This window comes from Chaetomium fimeti (genome assembly GCF_033439085.1).
Source record: "Chaetomium fimeti strain CBS 168.71 chromosome Unknown B0H64scaffold_4, whole genome shotgun sequence".
Classification (NCBI taxonomy): domain Eukaryota; kingdom Fungi; phylum Ascomycota; class Sordariomycetes; order Sordariales; family Chaetomiaceae; genus Chaetomium; species Chaetomium fimeti.
Genome location: NW_026944332.1, coordinates 4,345,906 through 4,362,182, shown reverse-complemented (window position 1 = coordinate 4,362,182; position 16,277 = coordinate 4,345,906). Strand labels below are relative to the sequence as shown.

The 16,277-nt window shown below is 57.5% G+C and overlaps 7 protein-coding genes across 7 annotated transcripts; 4 read left to right on the top strand and 3 right to left on the bottom strand.

Moving 5' to 3' along the window:
- Positions 1–189: 189 nt before the first annotated feature.
- B0H64DRAFT_374584 (uncharacterized protein) lies at positions 190–1,867 on the bottom strand (the record flags this gene model as incomplete). Its single annotated transcript, XM_062802350.1, has 5 exons — positions 190–243; positions 292–854; positions 969–1,142; positions 1,297–1,600; positions 1,685–1,867. 5 exons carry the CDS (start codon positions 1,865–1,867, stop codon positions 190–192), a joined length of 1,278 nt encoding a protein of 425 aa, XP_062660019.1.
- An 890-nt stretch (positions 1,868–2,757) lies between these two features.
- B0H64DRAFT_475296 (uncharacterized protein) lies at positions 2,758–4,015 on the top strand (the record flags this gene model as incomplete). Its single annotated transcript, XM_062808093.1, has 2 exons — positions 2,758–3,360; positions 3,427–4,015. The coding sequence occupies 2 exons, from the start codon at positions 2,758–2,760 to the stop codon at positions 3,568–3,570; spliced, it is 747 nt and encodes a 248-aa protein (XP_062660018.1). The 3' UTR covers positions 3,571–4,015.
- A 639-nt stretch (positions 4,016–4,654) lies between these two features.
- B0H64DRAFT_442811 (uncharacterized protein) lies at positions 4,655–6,211 on the top strand (the record flags this gene model as incomplete). The annotated part of the gene is made up of 3 exons (XM_062806668.1): positions 4,655–5,033; positions 5,093–5,284; positions 5,466–6,211. 3 exons carry the CDS (start codon positions 4,655–4,657, stop codon positions 6,209–6,211), a joined length of 1,317 nt encoding a protein of 438 aa, XP_062660017.1.
- Positions 6,212–6,301: 90 nt separating this feature from the next.
- On the bottom strand, positions 6,302–7,392 carry B0H64DRAFT_171335 (uncharacterized protein). Its single transcript, XM_062798769.1, has one exon. It carries the CDS (start codon positions 7,224–7,226, stop codon positions 6,393–6,395), a length of 834 nt encoding a protein of 277 aa, XP_062660016.1. The 5' UTR covers positions 7,227–7,392; the 3' UTR covers positions 6,302–6,392.
- Positions 7,393–9,521: 2,129 nt separating this feature from the next.
- B0H64DRAFT_311162 (mannosyl-3-phosphoglycerate synthase) lies at positions 9,522–10,610 on the top strand (the record flags this gene model as incomplete). The annotated part of the gene is made up of 1 exon (XM_062800150.1): positions 9,522–10,610. A coding segment is annotated over one exon (1,089 nt), but the record flags the coding sequence as incomplete, so codon positions are not given.
- A 1,414-nt stretch (positions 10,611–12,024) lies between these two features.
- B0H64DRAFT_374578 (uncharacterized protein) lies at positions 12,025–13,759 on the top strand (the record flags this gene model as incomplete). Its single annotated transcript, XM_062802349.1, has 3 exons — positions 12,025–12,093; positions 12,167–12,384; positions 12,505–13,759. 3 exons carry the CDS (start codon positions 12,025–12,027, stop codon positions 13,757–13,759), a joined length of 1,542 nt encoding a protein of 513 aa, XP_062660014.1.
- Positions 13,760–13,799: 40 nt separating this feature from the next.
- B0H64DRAFT_171321 (uncharacterized protein) lies at positions 13,800–15,021 on the bottom strand. The gene has a single exon (XM_062798768.1). It carries the CDS (start codon positions 14,794–14,796, stop codon positions 13,840–13,842), a length of 957 nt encoding a protein of 318 aa, XP_062660013.1. The 5' UTR covers positions 14,797–15,021; the 3' UTR covers positions 13,800–13,839.
- Between the last annotated feature and the right edge of the window lie 1,256 nt (positions 15,022–16,277).

Sequence of the window (16,277 nt, the reverse complement as noted above, 5' to 3'; positions counted from 1 at the left end):
GCTCTCCATCGGCGCATAGGGGTGCTAATTCTTTAGAAGGGCGACCCTGCCCAGACCGGGCCATACGAAGCTATGGTGTTCGGCTCGTTTCCGGCCGCGGACAGAGATAGGAAAATAAGGTGGAAAGCTGCATCCCCCTTTGTCGATGCATGGATCAAGATCGGAGGAGAGGACATTCCACTAGAAACATTACGAAAGGAAGGAGAATCGGCCATTGTTCCCGCGGGGAAAGACGTTATGGTGCTTCGCATGGAAGTCAAAGTTGAGGAACTGTCAGACTAGTTCACCTACCAGGCGGTTCGCCGTCTCCCTATCCCCAATCGATACATTTATACTCATCTGACGCACTTGTTGTATCTCGACAGTCGCTCGCCCAAACTCGCCCAGGGCGGCCGGGACATCGTAGCCCGCTTCCTGAACACCGTCTTGGTCACCGCCACCTAGGTCCACCAGAATCTCAATGTCCCAGTTGGGCAGCACGTGCAACCTCATACTGGTAGACACCATGGCACGGTGCATTAGGTACTCGGTCGACCTCATTGCGTCTACAATGCCGTCGATATGCCCGAGAAGGGCAACCGCCTTCCCAATTCTGATGTTAGTAAACCCTACAAATAGCTTTCCCGGCGCAGGGGCACGTTGGCTAGAGAGTGTGCCGCCGGCTCGGCCTAAATCGAGGCGGTCCCCGTCCGCCTGTCCAGATGACCCTGCTTGCGAGGAGGGGGCGGGATTCGGGGCCGGCCGAAGGACAGAGTCGGGTTCGCTCGGCGGGATCCCCCTGATGCCCAAAGTACGAGCCGCTGGTGTCCCAGCCCGAGCAGAATGTGCGGTGCACTCCGGTTCGGGTGGATAGTCTGGATGGGACATGACGTGTCAGTTTGTGGAAGCAGCAGCACAGGCAGGTCACCTACCCTCGACTGAACCCTCAGAGTCTGACTCTACTCGCGGTCGTTTTCTTTCTCTCGTACCCGATGCGCCACGCTTCGGCTCCGAGGCTTCGGGACCTGTGAGCGTGGCCCTCAGCGGGCCTCCCGTGTCCAAAGGTAGCACTGCTTTCGGCGTGGCGTCAGCTGGAGAGGCGGCCTGCGCCGTTTCGAACCGCTCTTTTGTAACGTCACCGGAGGTGGTAGGGGTGGCAGGCTCTAGGGCACGGGGGCAGGTCGGTGGTGCTACACCTGGCGGGATGGCGGAGGGAGTTGTCGTCGGAATCGGCGGACTTGGTGATGCGCCTAGGTATCCAAGAAGACGTGTTAACACCCTGAGTGAGGGGGGCATGAATTAGGTAGGGAGACTCACCGCCGTGGCTTTGGACTAGAAGGCGTAACTTCTTGACTCTAGATCGAGTATCTGCCGAGGTAGCGCTGGTCGATGACCCGGGGGTCGGCGACCCGGTGTTAGAAGCGTCAACAGCCGGCGCGGTAGCCGGCGGTTGGCACTCCCGGGCACGTGTTTGCAGCAACGGGTCGTCGGGCCACTTGGACCATTCTGCTATCTCCTCTGCTCCTTCACAGAGCGCCCGTATGGTGTTCATTGCACTAGCGAGGACGTTTCGCCTGCTACAAACAACTGCGGCAATAGCGAGCGACTTGCCATCCAAACCCTGAAGGTAACTTCGTTTCTAGGGCCAGTTCTTCATGCCTTTTCTTTCATCGTTGATGTCGTTCAAAAAGCGAAGAACTCGCACTAGCTCGCGATCGGCGAGAGGTTGGTCAAGGCCTTTGCCGTACAGCAGGCGGGCGGCGGCATGGCCTTCGATGGTCCGCAGCAGATCCCAGAATTCATCGCCGGGACCAGCGGCCGCGGTTGCAACATCCGGAGCCCACAGAAGGGACAACAGATTGTCGACGGAAGCACGAAACTTGTCCATATTTGAAAGTGTAGCAGGAGGGGGAAGGCAGCTTTGAGAGATTCGTATTACTTGGAGGAGAGGAACGGAAGGGCAAAAGAAAAGAGGAGAGGAGACCTGAAAGGGGACGAAACGGAGAAAAGCTAACTGAGAATAAATGGTAGCTAGAAGGGAAAGGTAGCATGAGCCGTGAAGGTAGCGTTGATTGGACCCAACCCTGGAGGGGTGTTAACGTAGCGTCCGACTGAGACACCAGTCGGAAGCTCTGCTCTGCCTCCCGGCCTTGACCGGCCGCTGGGCTGCAGTAAACTCCCATGCGAGTAGAGGCACAGAGCTACCTGACAGGGGTCTGGCAGAATCAGTTTTGCTTTCTGTCAACCCGAGTCAAGCAGGTAGGCGCATCAATATGTCTGGCATGGCGCCCTCTGTATGAGTACCTTATGCAGAACCCTCATCCCGTTCTTGGAACTCCATGACCAATCGCATCCATACCAGTCCCAAGCAACTCCGTAGTTTCCAGTGGCCACTCCTCGATCAGCACCCGGAGCTGGGAACTCGGACAAGATGAGGGGGTTTTGTCTCGGCCGGCCAGGGACAGAGGATCTAATATCCCACTTCTGCACTAACGATGTTCTATTCCGAGGGTCAGTGGCAACAGATCCCAAACCGGGGTAGAGGCGAGTTGCCCTGGTCTCTCCCGTATCAACTTGCTTGTGTGGCCGATCCATTGGTTTCATGGCTGCCAGACAATTATATGAAGAGCGCGATTGTCCGCCCGAAAACACCGCGGTTCGTTTCCATGCTTAAGAAAAGAAAGCGACAAGCTCACGTCTTCCACACCGACCTGCCGATGGAATTACCGCCGCGAACATTCGAACAAGGCCAGAGCTGAGTTTTACCAGGGTGTAACCATGGTGCGCCCGAACCCACAGAGGCTGGCCGGCAGCATCCCTCCAACTAACTACCCCGTCTACATACAGGTCACAAGTGACGAGGCCAACGGCGTAGTGCATGTGCCAACGCAGGCACCGGCCCGACGCAAAGGCCAACCCCCGTCCCAGGGTCTCTCGAAAGCACGCCGCTACGAACCATACGCTCACTCCTACCAGCAAGGGCACCATTCGCACAGGGCGGCCCGTGAGGCAGACAGGCGCAAGCGCCACGGCTCTGCTACTGATGGTGCTTCTGCTGCTTCTCAGAGCGGCGGCAGCATAGTCCCTCGGCCAACCAACACGCCGCATTATGCCCCGCGCCGGCAAGAATCATTTTGGTTCTATTATGCCTCTGCTTTTGTCGGGGAGCTCTTCAAGAATCATCTCCACAAGGGACAGGACGAGTTCGCCGAGATATGTCTCTTACAACTCGTCTGTCGTCACAGCGACAGGATCGGACAGTTCGAACTCTGGGCCAGGCGAGACGCCCTTCCGAGGGTTCGGTATTTGGAGATCGATGAGAGATACAGGCTCTATCTCACGTGGAACGAGGACGCCGTCTTCGACATGGAGGATGCCTTTGTGAGTTACCCTACCCCCCCCCCCCCCCCCTTCCTGCTAAGCGGTCTGATGCTGACTGCCCTGTAGGAGAACCTATTCAGATGCGCAACCGAAACCGCGGAAGCCATGGGTCTCAGTGCGGTAAAATGGTCGGCGTCAAAGAGCTTGGGGCAAATTGTGGAGGATAATCTTGCCGATGTCAACATTGACATCGGCAACCTTTACATGTAGGTTGTGACTTGTGATTCTGTGCATGTATTCTCTTAATTTGTTGTTTCACAATATGCTATTTAATTACAGAATGAATAACAATGGTGGTTATTTCTCCAAGCTGACTAGGGTCAGTTGTTGGCAACCGGATGTTCTCTGTGTCCTTTTTAAACTTGTCTTCCCTCTTTTCTTTCTTTCTTTTCTTTTCTCCTTTTCTTTTTCCTTTCTTTCGAATTCGCTTCCTTTTACTAATTATCTTTCTTCTATTTACCTATTTCTTTTACCTAGTTCCTTTTGCCCCGTTTCTAGTTTTCCCTTATGAAGAGTGTGCCTTGTTTAGCTCTGCCGCAGCTCACAGTTGTAGGTATTACTTCCATTGTAACAACCACATTATCAACGGCGTCACTCATTGTGAAGCGTCGCGGGTTCTAGCCAATAGGTCTAATCAAAGTTTTAACTACTTGTCTACAACCTCGAAAGTAACTACCTAGGACTTGAATAAGTATCCTCGGTTTGGCCTTTGGTTCGAATCCGCTGGGGGGGTGGTGGACGGGAACACGGGGCTGGGGGCTTTTGACCAACGCTCAACGGAACGGCGCCCTCAGAGGGTGTTGACGCATTCAATTATTGCGCAGACGGCGGCTGGACTGAACTTCTTGCCACGCGGGTAGAAATCATCCATATTCATCCATCCGCATGGTCGCGTCTGCCGCCAGCCTCAGTGCCGACCAACGAGGCCGCCTTGTCTTGTCTGTCCTCTTGGCGCCGGCCACGTTGGTCGCCTACGGAGGCCTACGAATGCACCGATTGGGGCGAACAAAGGTTACACAGCCCAACTGTTGGTTCCCGCTGAACGGAGGCTGTCGTCGAGGCTGACGACTCGAAGGCAACAGTCGGCGGTGGGCCTCGCAAACGGAGGCAGAACAATCACATGGTTACATGTAATTAATCCCCACGAAGCCTCGTCGTTCAATCTTCCCCCGATTCTAATGTTATACATACATAGATACCCAGATTCCCGAGAACTTGAGCAACCTATCTTGTAGCATTCGTTGTGAACAGTTATCCGCCTGCTGAAAGTCTAGTAACAACTGCCCGAATCACCATGGCTCCCAAAAAGGGGGTGTGCCCGATGCTCCTCAACGACAGAGTATGCCACGACCAGGGCAAAGGTTGCCCATACTCGCATAAAATGTCAGCCATCCGGTGGTGGAAGATGACTGCGGGACAGGAACGATGCGGCCATGGTGCCAACTGCTCATACCTCTTCACTGGCAGCTGCCTATGGTTTCACACAGCAAAGGACCGGGCGTCAGTGGCTAGGCTGCGCCAGCAGCGGACTACCGAGGTGTCCAGCGGTCTCGCTCAAGGAGAGTCGCTGGATATTCTGTCTCTCGGTCTCGGTGTTGAGCCGTTCAGCATTGCACAGGTTAAAGAACTCGCGAGCTTCAACAAGGTCGCCGATGGCGAGATTGCCGTTCCAGGTCCGTGTTCCTTTGTCGGGGATGGAGGTGAAGCACACCACTGACCGCTCGTGATGCAGGTGCTCCTCCACGGTTCACACCGCTGACGCAGCCGTTGCGAATGCAGGCCGACTCGAACAACGAAGCCATTCCCTCCCGCTACCCACAATACGCATACATCTTCGAGCCCCTGCTACGATCTGTCCAAGTGATGCAACCGAACGTGGATGTGTTTGGTGCGACCGACGTAATCAGCAACGTGAGCAACCTCCGTAAGCTCTTCGATGTCATCTCCAACAGAGCCTGGGGCACCGATCGGTACGACGTCGATATCAGGGGAAACACCCTACTTCTCTCGCGCTGGAATGGAGATCCAAACTTGTCGTTGAGTCTCGGTTGTGGAGCCGGATTCGAAAAGGAGACGTGTCGTTACCCCCCCTGAGGAAGACCCAGTGTTGCAACGAAGCCTGAGCCACCACCGTGTGCTGTCGTACCGCTTCGCGGACTTGCAGCTAGTGGTACAAGCCGAAGTTGATGCCTACCACTGCGAGTGCGACCACGATACGCCGTCGCCCGAACTTGTTTCCGTTACCCCCGGAAAGGCGAAACGACACTCAGACCCCGGTCCACTGTCCCCAGGCCGGCGTCACCGACGCAACTCGTCCAAGCCATCGGCCCGAGCCTCTCCGTCCATCGCCTTCGCTGCCCTAGCCCTCGATGACCCAGGCGACAGTCCCGGTTTCACACCCGCCAGCCCCATCACCCACCCCAGTCCGACCCTGTGCGTCCACCACACCCGCCGCAGCATCCCCGCCCCTTGTCTGATCGAAATCAAGACGAGAAACGCCCGCTCGCCTGCGCTCTCCACCGACGAAGCACAGCTGTACTTTTCTCAGCGGACCAAGCTCTACCTTGCCCGCCACGACCACGGCTTGTTCAGTCCGGGGCCAGAGCTTGTCGTCCAGGACATGGAGCAGAAGCTGCAACTTTGGGAGCAAGATCAGCAGGCGACACTGCGGAAGCTCGCCGACCTACTGAAGGTCGTCCGGGACAGGGTCAAGGTGTTGAAGGGCCAGGGAGTAGAGAGGGTTAGCCTGCTTTGTCAGTGCGACGGGACCGGGAGGGAGGGGGGCGTTAGTGTCAGGTTGTGTGAGCGAGCAGAGGGGGATGGAGGGGCGTTGTTACCGCCTGTGGTGTAGGTGCGTCCGTACGTTCATATCGGGAGGGTCTCGCAATGTTGAGGGGCGTAATCATGTCAATAGTCTACCTAGCGTTCATTGTCGTTCAGCATTATCTATTAATCCCACACTGTCTGAGCCAACCTCAACGCCAGCATCCTGCAAAAAGCTCCAAGTCCTACACATGCACACCCAGCCTCCCTTAATACGTCAGAATAGCCGCCTTCCCAACCCACTGCCTCCCATCCCCTTCCAGACACTCCTCAAACACCCACTTCCCCACGTCCTCCCGACTGATGGTATACCCCATCGCCTCCTTCTCCACAACCCCCTTCACCGGATCCTCGACACCAACACGCACCAGCCCCTCCGTCTCGGGCCCATTCGTATACAAACTGCCCCTCACAAACGTCCACTCCACCTCCCCAGCCTTGCCCGCCGCCACCGCCAACCCCTCCATCGCCTTCTTATCCGCGTGCGGCGTGTGCAGCAGCGCCCGGTACAGCATCATCAGCGGCAGCGGCACGTCGCGCGCCACGTCCGAGATGCCCGTGCTGGTCACCGCCACCAGCCGCGGCACCACCACCTTCTTCCCTCGGGCCGCATCCCCATCCCCATCCCCATCCCCATCCTCGGCCCGCCGCCGCCTCAGCGCCTCCAGCAGCGCCACCATCCCCTTCTCGCAGACGTGCGCGTCCGAGATGCCCTTCCACGTCGGTTTCGCGCCGAGCGACGACACGATCGTGTCCACCACCCGTCCACCCTCCTTACCGTCCTCAGTTGCGGGCGTGCGCAGGCAGGCGTGTAGTGTGGAAGCGTCGTGCGCGTCGCCCTGGATGATGTGTAGGTTGGACCACGTGGTGTGATCGAGCTGGGCGGTGAGGTTGGCTGGGGTCCGGCAGAGCGCGATGCAGGTGTGCCCTGCGGCGAGGGAGCGGCGGAGCGCGGAGAGGGCGACGCCGCCGGTGGCGCCGAGGAAGAGGATTGTTTTCTTTGCGTTTTGGTTTGGGGGGGTGGGGGTGGTCATGGTGGTCATGGTGTGGTGGTTGATGGGTGGTTGTGTTCCGGGTAGATGCCTGCTCTGTTGGGTGGTTATCCTGGTTGGTTGGGACGTGGGGTGTTGTTGGCGCAGAGATGTTTCTGTTTTTGGTGCTGTTGGTGGTGATGGATGCTTTTCTTTTTGGTGTTGTTGCTATTTTATTTACTGCTGCTGGTGTGATTTCAGAGTTCAGGCCGGGTCCCCTCCAAACTGACTCCCCCTCGGGGCAGGAGGACCCCTTTTAAAGACCATCCTCAGCGTCGTCTGTGGTGACGCGTATCGGAGCATTATTCACGAAATCCTATCCATTCCACGGCGCCGCCGGTTCGATGGCAGCCGCCTTGGTCAAAGTTTCCCCCGAGTTGACCCCCCGAACCTTTCGGAGTCCCTCCGTGACACAGTCCGAGTCGGCGCCTCGCCAAGGAGTTCCTCCGCGTGCCCCCGGCCATACCCACTGTGGCTTTCTCTCGAGACAGCTATTGGACGCCATGGTCTTTCCGGGGCCGACTTGGCAGACGCCACCAGGACCAAAGGATCTGCGGGACACGCACGCAATCGATCCCGCCCAGGCTCCCAGGGGCAGGGGTTGTCCGGGTCCCAGAGATCCCCTGCGTCTTCCTGATCTCCTGATGGCCCCCCCTCCCGTGCTCCCCTAACCCTGATGCTTCAAGACAGACTCACCCCTGACCCCCTTTTTGGGACGCTCTTGTTGGCATGATTCTCGCTTCTCCGAGCAAATGCTTAGGCGGCGGGCGGCAGAGATTCCGCGAGTGGGCATTTTCTGCATCCGACCGTGTTTGCTCCAGTCAAATCTCCCCCAGCCACTTTGATTCGCCGCCCGGAATCCTCACGCGGAGCCCTTCGAAGACCAACAGCACCCATCCCGGACCTCTTGGACTCCAGAACCGGCCGTCCAGCCCTATGCAGGAAAGTGGATTGCCTCTTTGGCCTTCCCGCAGACGACCCCTGCAGCATGCGACTCACGACATGGAGCCGGAGGGGTGATGGTCCTGATGGATGGCATGGTGGGATGTGCCCCGGCTCGCCTGGCACGCCTGGCCCATCACCCCATGTCAAGATGCGTGCCCGACTCCCCGCGGGCGTGTGCTCTGGCCCCTCTCTCACTGCGTGCCCCTCTCCGCCCATGTCACCAACGGGGGCAAGCTGGCAAGCCACTCTGCGCGTTGGACCCAGGTTGGCAAACCACGCTCGGTTCCGGCAGCTTGGGTGTGTGATGTTGTCCATGCCGATGTTCATGCCGCCGCCCATGTCAGATAAGATGAGTCTGCGGTGCTGTGGCACCAATCTGTTCCCCGCCAATCATCCCACAGATCTCCTCGGCAAGTGAGGTGGGTCATGAGGCTATGCTCGGGATGCCGTGGCACTCGAGATAACGGCCCACGCAGCCACGGATCCGCAGTGCTCGCCGGTTCGGGAGTCAGGACCCTGAAACCGGAAACTTGGAGGTTTGTTGCGTCAAGTTTCGGCCAACGGACACGGTGACAAGATCTGGCGTCCTAGCTCCGGGGGGGTCTCTGGTTGTTCGAGAGGAGATTTGGAGATGGGATGGTACAACGTGCATGTGGATGACTATCTGTACTCTCAACGGCGATTGCACGAATCACGTCATTCTTGCGTCGAGTGGCCGAGTGTGAGTGCGTGAATAATATGCGGTTGCAGTGTGTTATGGAGTTGGGATGGCTGATCATAATCGAAGGCCATTTTAGGGACTCCTCATCCAAAGCCACCGTGCTATTCTCGTCGTTACGAAGTACCACCACCATTCCAGTGAGGCCCATCACGGGTGGTTGGATCGATAGTACGGCCGGCAGTGCTATCGCTTGCATGAGGCTAACCTCGGAGTCTCGAACCCCAAATCACACCTCCAAATAGTCCTCGTGCCAATCACCATGTCTCATTCTTGTGCCGGGGAAATTGCCAATTTTGATCACGTTCATGTGTACCACTCCCACGGGTCCAGCTATGTACGTATAATACATGTACGCCTCTGCGTGGGGGGATAAAGCGCCCGGCCCATACCGTGACTGTCGGATGGTGTTGGGGGCTTCCTTTGTACGACTTCAGCTCACACTGCACACCTGCGCCAAGGTTCGCTTTCTTCTACCCGCGTCTTCCTTGCGCCGCAGTCATGCAGGCGACAAACAACCATGACGGTCTCTTCTTACCTTTGGACTTCAAAACCAAGGGAATCCTCCGAGAATACGCGGCCGCCGTCACGGTAACGGTGTCAACTTCCATGCCTCTCAACAACCCCTGGTAACCAGCCATATAATGTCGGTCACCGTCCTCAGCTCGCAGCCTCGGGTGCTCTATCACTCACTTACATGGCCGGAACCACCATTCTTACAAATCCCCAGCCTCGCGACCGCCACCCTCAGAACCCTCAGCGCACTCGAAGGGAGTCAGACCAAGCATACACCACACAAAAGTAGCAGCATGAGGCTGACACGCCCCTCCGAGGCCCGGAGGTTCGGCTTGCTGCACGTTGCCGGCGAGGTTCATCATGTTTCCGAACAGGGGCGGACCAGCGGAGATGGCGGCCAGACGGGCGCCGGCGAGGCCGGGATGGAGTGTTACTCCGGAGGGACCCTCGACACCATCTTGTCGGAAATGGTCATCGTGGTCCCCTGCAAGGACGAGGAGCTTTCGGTCATCAGGGGCGTCATCTCTGCCATCCCAGCCCCTTGTCTTGTCATCCTAGTCTCAAACTGCCAGAGGAGCGCGGACGACGAGTACGCGCAGCAGGTAGCAATGGTCAAGGCGTTTGGCGGCGAGAGGAGACAGTTGCTAGCCATCCACCAGAAGGACGCCGCCGCGGCCGCCGCTTTTAGAGAATCCGGCATGGCCGAGTTGTGCGGTCCGGACGGGACAATACGCGATGGCAAGGGGGAGGGCATAATTCTCGGCGTTGCCCTTGCAGCGGCCTTGTGTCCGGGCCGGCGCTACATCGGGTTCGTCGACGCCGACAACTTCCGTGCAGGGTCGGTGAATGAGTACTGCCTAGCCTTTGCCGCCGGTTTCGCCATGTCTCCGTCCCGCGACCGAGAAGACACCATGGTCCGGCTGAAGTGGGCTTCCAAGCCGAAGCTGCGCGATAATGGACGTGTCGAGCTCGTTAAAGAGGGCAGATGCTCCAGGATCGTCAACTCCTGGCTTAACAAATTGTTTGCTTCGGGCGATGGGCATGGAGCAGACGGCAAAACCGGCAACTTTATTACCACGGGCAACGCCGGCGAGCATGCCATGACCATGGGCCTAGCTCTCAAGTTGAGGATGGCGGCTGGGTACGCCATCGAGCCGTATCATTTCGTCGACCTGTTGGAGCGAGCCCATTTCTCAGTCTCCCGAGTCGCTCAGGGGAGTAACGGCGCTAAGAGCCAGCCGCGACCGCTTGACAGACCCGTCCGAGTTGTACAAATCCGGACTCTCAGCCCCCATTATCACCGCGAAACAGACGACGACCACATCCGACGTATGTGGGCAGCTGGGCTCGGTTCTGTCTTCCACGGCCTGGCCGCTCACCCCTCCAGGCCGGGGTCTGACGATGGCGGGATTCTAAAGCTGCGACAGGAGTTACAGGACTTTGCTGTCGATCAGGGCAATGTTGATCAGGCCACCGGAGAGCTCCCGAGGCCTAGGATTTACACAGCCTTGGAGGATATTGATTTAAGAAAGTTCCGCAAGATTATAGAGCCGAGTACGGGTAAAGGGTCGCTTAGAGTATTCGGGTTCACCGGCGACAAGCAGACTTAATATTGGGGTGGCTTCCCTCGTCGTCTTCCTTTGGCTGCGGGACTCTTTTCTTTTCTTTTCTACCTGCATGGCACCGGCTGGTTCACATCATTAATCACTTCCACTGTCAGTAGAAGGAAACGCTGTCGCAAGACACCTTACTCAGATAGGTACCTTACTAGATAGGATATTGATCTGACATGATGAATACACTCGACAGTGCTTGAGTGACTTCAAGTTGAAAGAGAGGTTGTGACTGGAACCTTGGGCATCGAGTTAGTATATTACAAAGTCCGCTCTGTATTTAGATCAAGTAGAGTAGCTGAATTTCAATGCACTTCGAGTTATTGTCACCGAGCCATGGTCCATTTCCCATGGATGTTAGGTAGTCAACTAGAACTGATCCCACAGATTATCCTTGGGGTGGCAAAGGAAAACGGAAATCAAAGGGCGCTATTCATTGGCATCTATCACTAATAATACTCGACTGAAACCTTAACATAAATAATTCATCAAGTGGATTGATTAAGTGTATCATCGGTCAATCTCCGTCCACCATCCACAAACCCTCTCTGCATTTCCTTACTCCCTCTGCTTACTCCCTCTCCCAATCAATGCCAAATAAACACGGATTGGTCCCGAGTTCCGCAGATTATTTGGGGAGAGGCATTTGTTCAAGACCATCAGCTTGCCGGATCATCAGTGAACGTCATGCCGGCTTGCAGGGGGGTAGCAGAAGGATCCTACCCAGGTCACCCCCGGATCCTCCACAATATTTGATGCAGGCCAGCGCCTCCGATTTCCGGAAGAAGACCGGGGCTTGGTTGCCAGGGGGAGCTGCTATTTTGCCAAGCAACCCCGCTGTCACTGCATGTTTGTCAAGTTAGGTTGCATGAGGTGGTATCGAGATGGTGAGCTGACACCACCTCCGGAGTCATCCGACGACACCAGACCACAATAGGATCACTTGATCCTCCGCCAGCAGGTTTCCTTTACTTTAGTCCGAGCCCGTGGACATTACGTGGCGAGCATCGGTTTCAACATGTCTGCACCGTCGCCGTCCGCGGTATTTGCCAGCCTACCCGAACTCGTGCGGTGTTTGGCAGAACAGGTACGTGTCCGGACACGTAGTGGTAATACCTTTCACCGAATCATGTTGACTGATCTCTTATCACCGTCTCTAGACCCTTAGCACCCTGGAGCTTATGACGCTCTGCCTTGTCAACAAGACATTCAACGCCGCAGTCACACCTGTCTTATACCGGCACGTCACCAACCGCGGGAGCGCCGGACCTCGCGCCGCCAGCCTGCAGCTCGCATTTGCCGACAAGAAGAAATGCGTTCATGTCCGAGACCTTCTTGTCCGCGGTTCCGGCAACCGCGCAAGTTCCCCCTTCCATGGGTTTCTGCCGCAGCTATTGCCTAGCCTCTCGCGCCTAGAGAGATTCACGCAAGTCACCCCAGCACCCGCTGAGGTCAGTGGTTGAGGGCTAATCTTAAGGTAATACAGATGGCGTGGCAGTTCCGGCCCGTTGGCGGCGGATGTCCTCAGCACTCTCCACAAATCAAGTCCGGCCATTAAGGTCATTCACATCGACTTCCCGGATGACATGGGCCAGAGACTAGGCTACAGCGACTTTCCCCCGTCACCGGAGGTGCAGCTAGAGCAGCGCAGGCTCTACGAGAAGCCGGATCTAACCGTGTTCTCGTGCCTCGAGGAGCTAACACTGAATAATCTCTACGAAGAGTTGCCTTGGTGGAGAGCCCAGCTCGCCCTGGTGTTCCGGAACTCGCCGCGTCTCCAGATGCTGACACTGTCGCTCGCGAATCAGACGCTGGAGCACTACAACACAAAGGGCGAGAGGGACAAGTTTGAAGGCTTCTTTGACCAGTTATGTGATGACTACGGCGAAACGGAAGCCTCGCCGCTGCGCCTCCGGAAACTGCATCTGGGCAACGCCGTGTACCCGTACAGGCTTGCCTCTCTGCGAAAGCTTACCGACCTCCGCTTCCTCGAAGATGTTCATGTCGAGAACGTCGGGGTGTGGCATGGCGGCGTCATCATCAGCATGTACGACAACGATGGGAGCAGGATCATCTTCGACGCATTCGGGCCCGCCAACAGCCCCAATCTGCGCCGTTTCAGCGTGGCCGGTTACCAAAGTGACGTCCACCATTTCCTGGCTACTCTAGATCCTCCCTCGGCGCGCAGGCTGGCTGTCTCGTGTCTAGACATGTCCATGGGCTATGAGCCAGCGGCTCTCCTCCGATACAACCCGATCTACCCCTCCCTCCCGCTACACCTGCGGATGCTCGAGATGGAACTGCGGCGCGATGAGGTCCGCCTATTCGATAACGATGGCCGCGACGTAAACTACTGGGACATTCCGTCTGCCGCGTTGATGCTTGAGAACCTGGTGACGGGAGACGATGGCACACTAGAAGGGCTTGCAGTCAACTTGACCGAGACTCCGGGGCTCAAGATTGGGTTTGAGGAAATGGACCTTCTCGTTGATGCCCTTGGGAAACTTGCCAATCTTACCCAGCTCGCCGTCAACATGTACGGTCAAAAGCGTGTCGGACCCGAAGAAGCGAACAAGGTCGTTCTCAGGCTTGCCGGGGCGGCACCGCGTCTCCGCTACATCAGGCTGTACTCGTGGTATTGGCGCGTCTGGCGAGCTACAGGTGACACCGAGATTAAGCTGGAGGAGCTGGAGCCATCCGAAGTTGGGCACGTCGAACTATTTCAAGGGTTCAGTGAGTTCGCGTCTTCGTGAGGCAGCAACAGGACTTGTTGGATTAGGGATCAACTCAAGCACTACTAGCTAGCTAGTATATGGAACCTGGGCAGGTCAACTTAATCATCTGTCTCTGCTAACGCCTTGGCTGCAAACTGATGCACATATCTCAACGCCCCCTTCACAACCCTGAACTCAAACAGAGTCGGCGAGCCCCCGTGTCTCCCATCCCTAGCCAGCACACTCACAGACCCAACCGATTCGTCCACCACAAACTGCCTCTCTGTAATCCCCTCCCCATTCTCACTTATCTCCAGTCCCATCTCACAACTCTCCGTCTCCCCAACAGCCGTGTACACACTCCCCTCCAACCTCGCGCACGGCCGTCCCCAAACCACCCCCGTCCCATTCCCACCACCATCACCATCACCACCACTTCCACCGCCCAACAAATCCAAATACCCCCCCGCAACCCCCTCCAAAACCGCCCTCCCATCCTGAACCGCTCTACTCAACGCACCCCAATCCTCCCCCTCCACCAACCCCACCAACACTTCGCCATCAAGCCCAACCGGCATGTTCCAGCCCCCCTCCGCAGCAACCACCACATCCATGCGCCGCACCGTCGCGCCCACGCTGGCCGTGTAGTTGTACCAGACCTGCGCCCCGACGACGACCACCCCCCCTGCAGTCTGGGCTTCCTCTGCGGGATACCCCACGGCCTTGATAAACGCCGCGCACCGGTCTTGGTCCACGACGCTATGCGCGACGGATATTGCTAGTGGCGCGGCTAGCACGCTGCTGCCGCTGCCACTACTGTTGGCCGCGGAACCCGAACCCGCTAGGGGAAGGGGGAGGGGGGTGCCGTTGTAGGTGTACGCCAGGTCGGGGGAGGAGAAGATGGCTGGGAGGGTGGTGGTGGAGCGGAGGCCGGTCTGGAGGGTTTCGAGGACCGAGTCGGTTGCCGAGCGGAGGGTCGCCCATTGGCAGCGCTGTTGTTGTTGGGCGTGGGTGGGGAGGGGGTGGAGGAGGAGGATGAGGAGGGGGAGGGTGAGGGGCGTGATGAGGCGGTGCATTGTTGTTCGGGGGGGTTGGGAGCGAAGCGGAGGGTGCTGCTGCTGGTGCTACTGGCGGTGAGGGTCGTGAGGTGGTTGGATAGGTTGTTGCGGTGTGGAAGTGGTGATAGTCGTTGTGGTCGTTGTTGTGTTGTGATGGTCTCGCACGGTGGCCACACCTCGGGCACGTGGTCCTCCTGTTGTTGCTGGCGTTGGGCTCGCGTGTCTTGGAGACGGCGACTAACAGAAACAAGCGCCTTCTAGAAAGGGTGCTCGCGGCAAGAGATTGCGGATCTTGTACCTTTCTAGCGCCGGACGCGCGTTTCTCGAAGACCTTCTGGCCTTCTAGCGTCCACATCTGCCGTCGGGTCTCGCATATTGTCCCCCGCGACCCCGCCGGTAGCTCGCATGCTGTGCGTCCCACCCGGCGCCGGAGACCATGGGCTCCGACCCTGCAGTATTATCCAGATATTAGCGGCAAGCGTGTGCAATGAGGATGATCGGCAATACATCTGCAGGCGTTTCAGTCGTGATTGGGTTCGCCCGAGGGATACAGGACGCCACGGCGGCTTGAGAATGTTCGTGGGTTTCTGGAGTTTCTGGAATACTACCTAATACGGTCGTCGGCGCGTGATGCGGAGGCGATCGGTGAGGATCGGTGGCCGGGGCGAGTGGTCGCCGGAGGAGATACCCCTGACCCCTGAGCGTGTTGACCGGACCTCCTGCTCCCGTCATATCTCGCGTGCAGCGTGCAACAAGCGACCCTCTCCTCACCGATGTCTTCGTCTTTGGGGCGGGATGGGGCTGCAGTTCATCACAAATCGCCGGCAGTTGCATTTGCAGTGCCATGGCGGTTGGTTGGTCGTCGGCGGTTAATGGACCAATCCGGGGACTGATATTCGCAACGACACGGCCGCAACCACCACCACCGAACTCCGGGGTGACTGTTTTATTGCCGTTAGTCGTTTTTCTCCATCTTCTTCATCCAAACTGAAATGTTCTGAATCCAACATTTCGAGTGCGGATTGAGACCGGAGGGAGCTCAAGTGGCTGTTTACCCCAGCAAAACTCAACGAGAATGAGGAACACAGCCACATCGTTCACCGTTTCATTGGCAGTGAGCGTCCGGAAGCCGGGGACCGTATGCGGCCCGCCGAAGAGGCCCGCGCCAACACCACGGAGAAGCGGACACAGACTGGTCAAACTTTGGCCAACAGACCCGGATCTTGGACGTTGCAGCTCCGCGGTGACTCTGTTAGGCGAAGGCGCAGCCCGACTCAGCGATCTCTGGCTGCAAGAAGGCCAACAGCGCCCACAGTGCCTCGAAAATGGGCCTAGGCAGAGTGAAGAGGCAGTATATCGACCCTCTGTTCTTGAGGACCGACCGACCGACAGTGAGTGAGCCTAATCTAGGTTGGTGTTGGGGTGGTCATGAGTTCCCTCACCCATCGGTCAAGTCCGAAGCTCCCGGTCGAGAGTCGAGAGCAATGATGTGTTCTCGG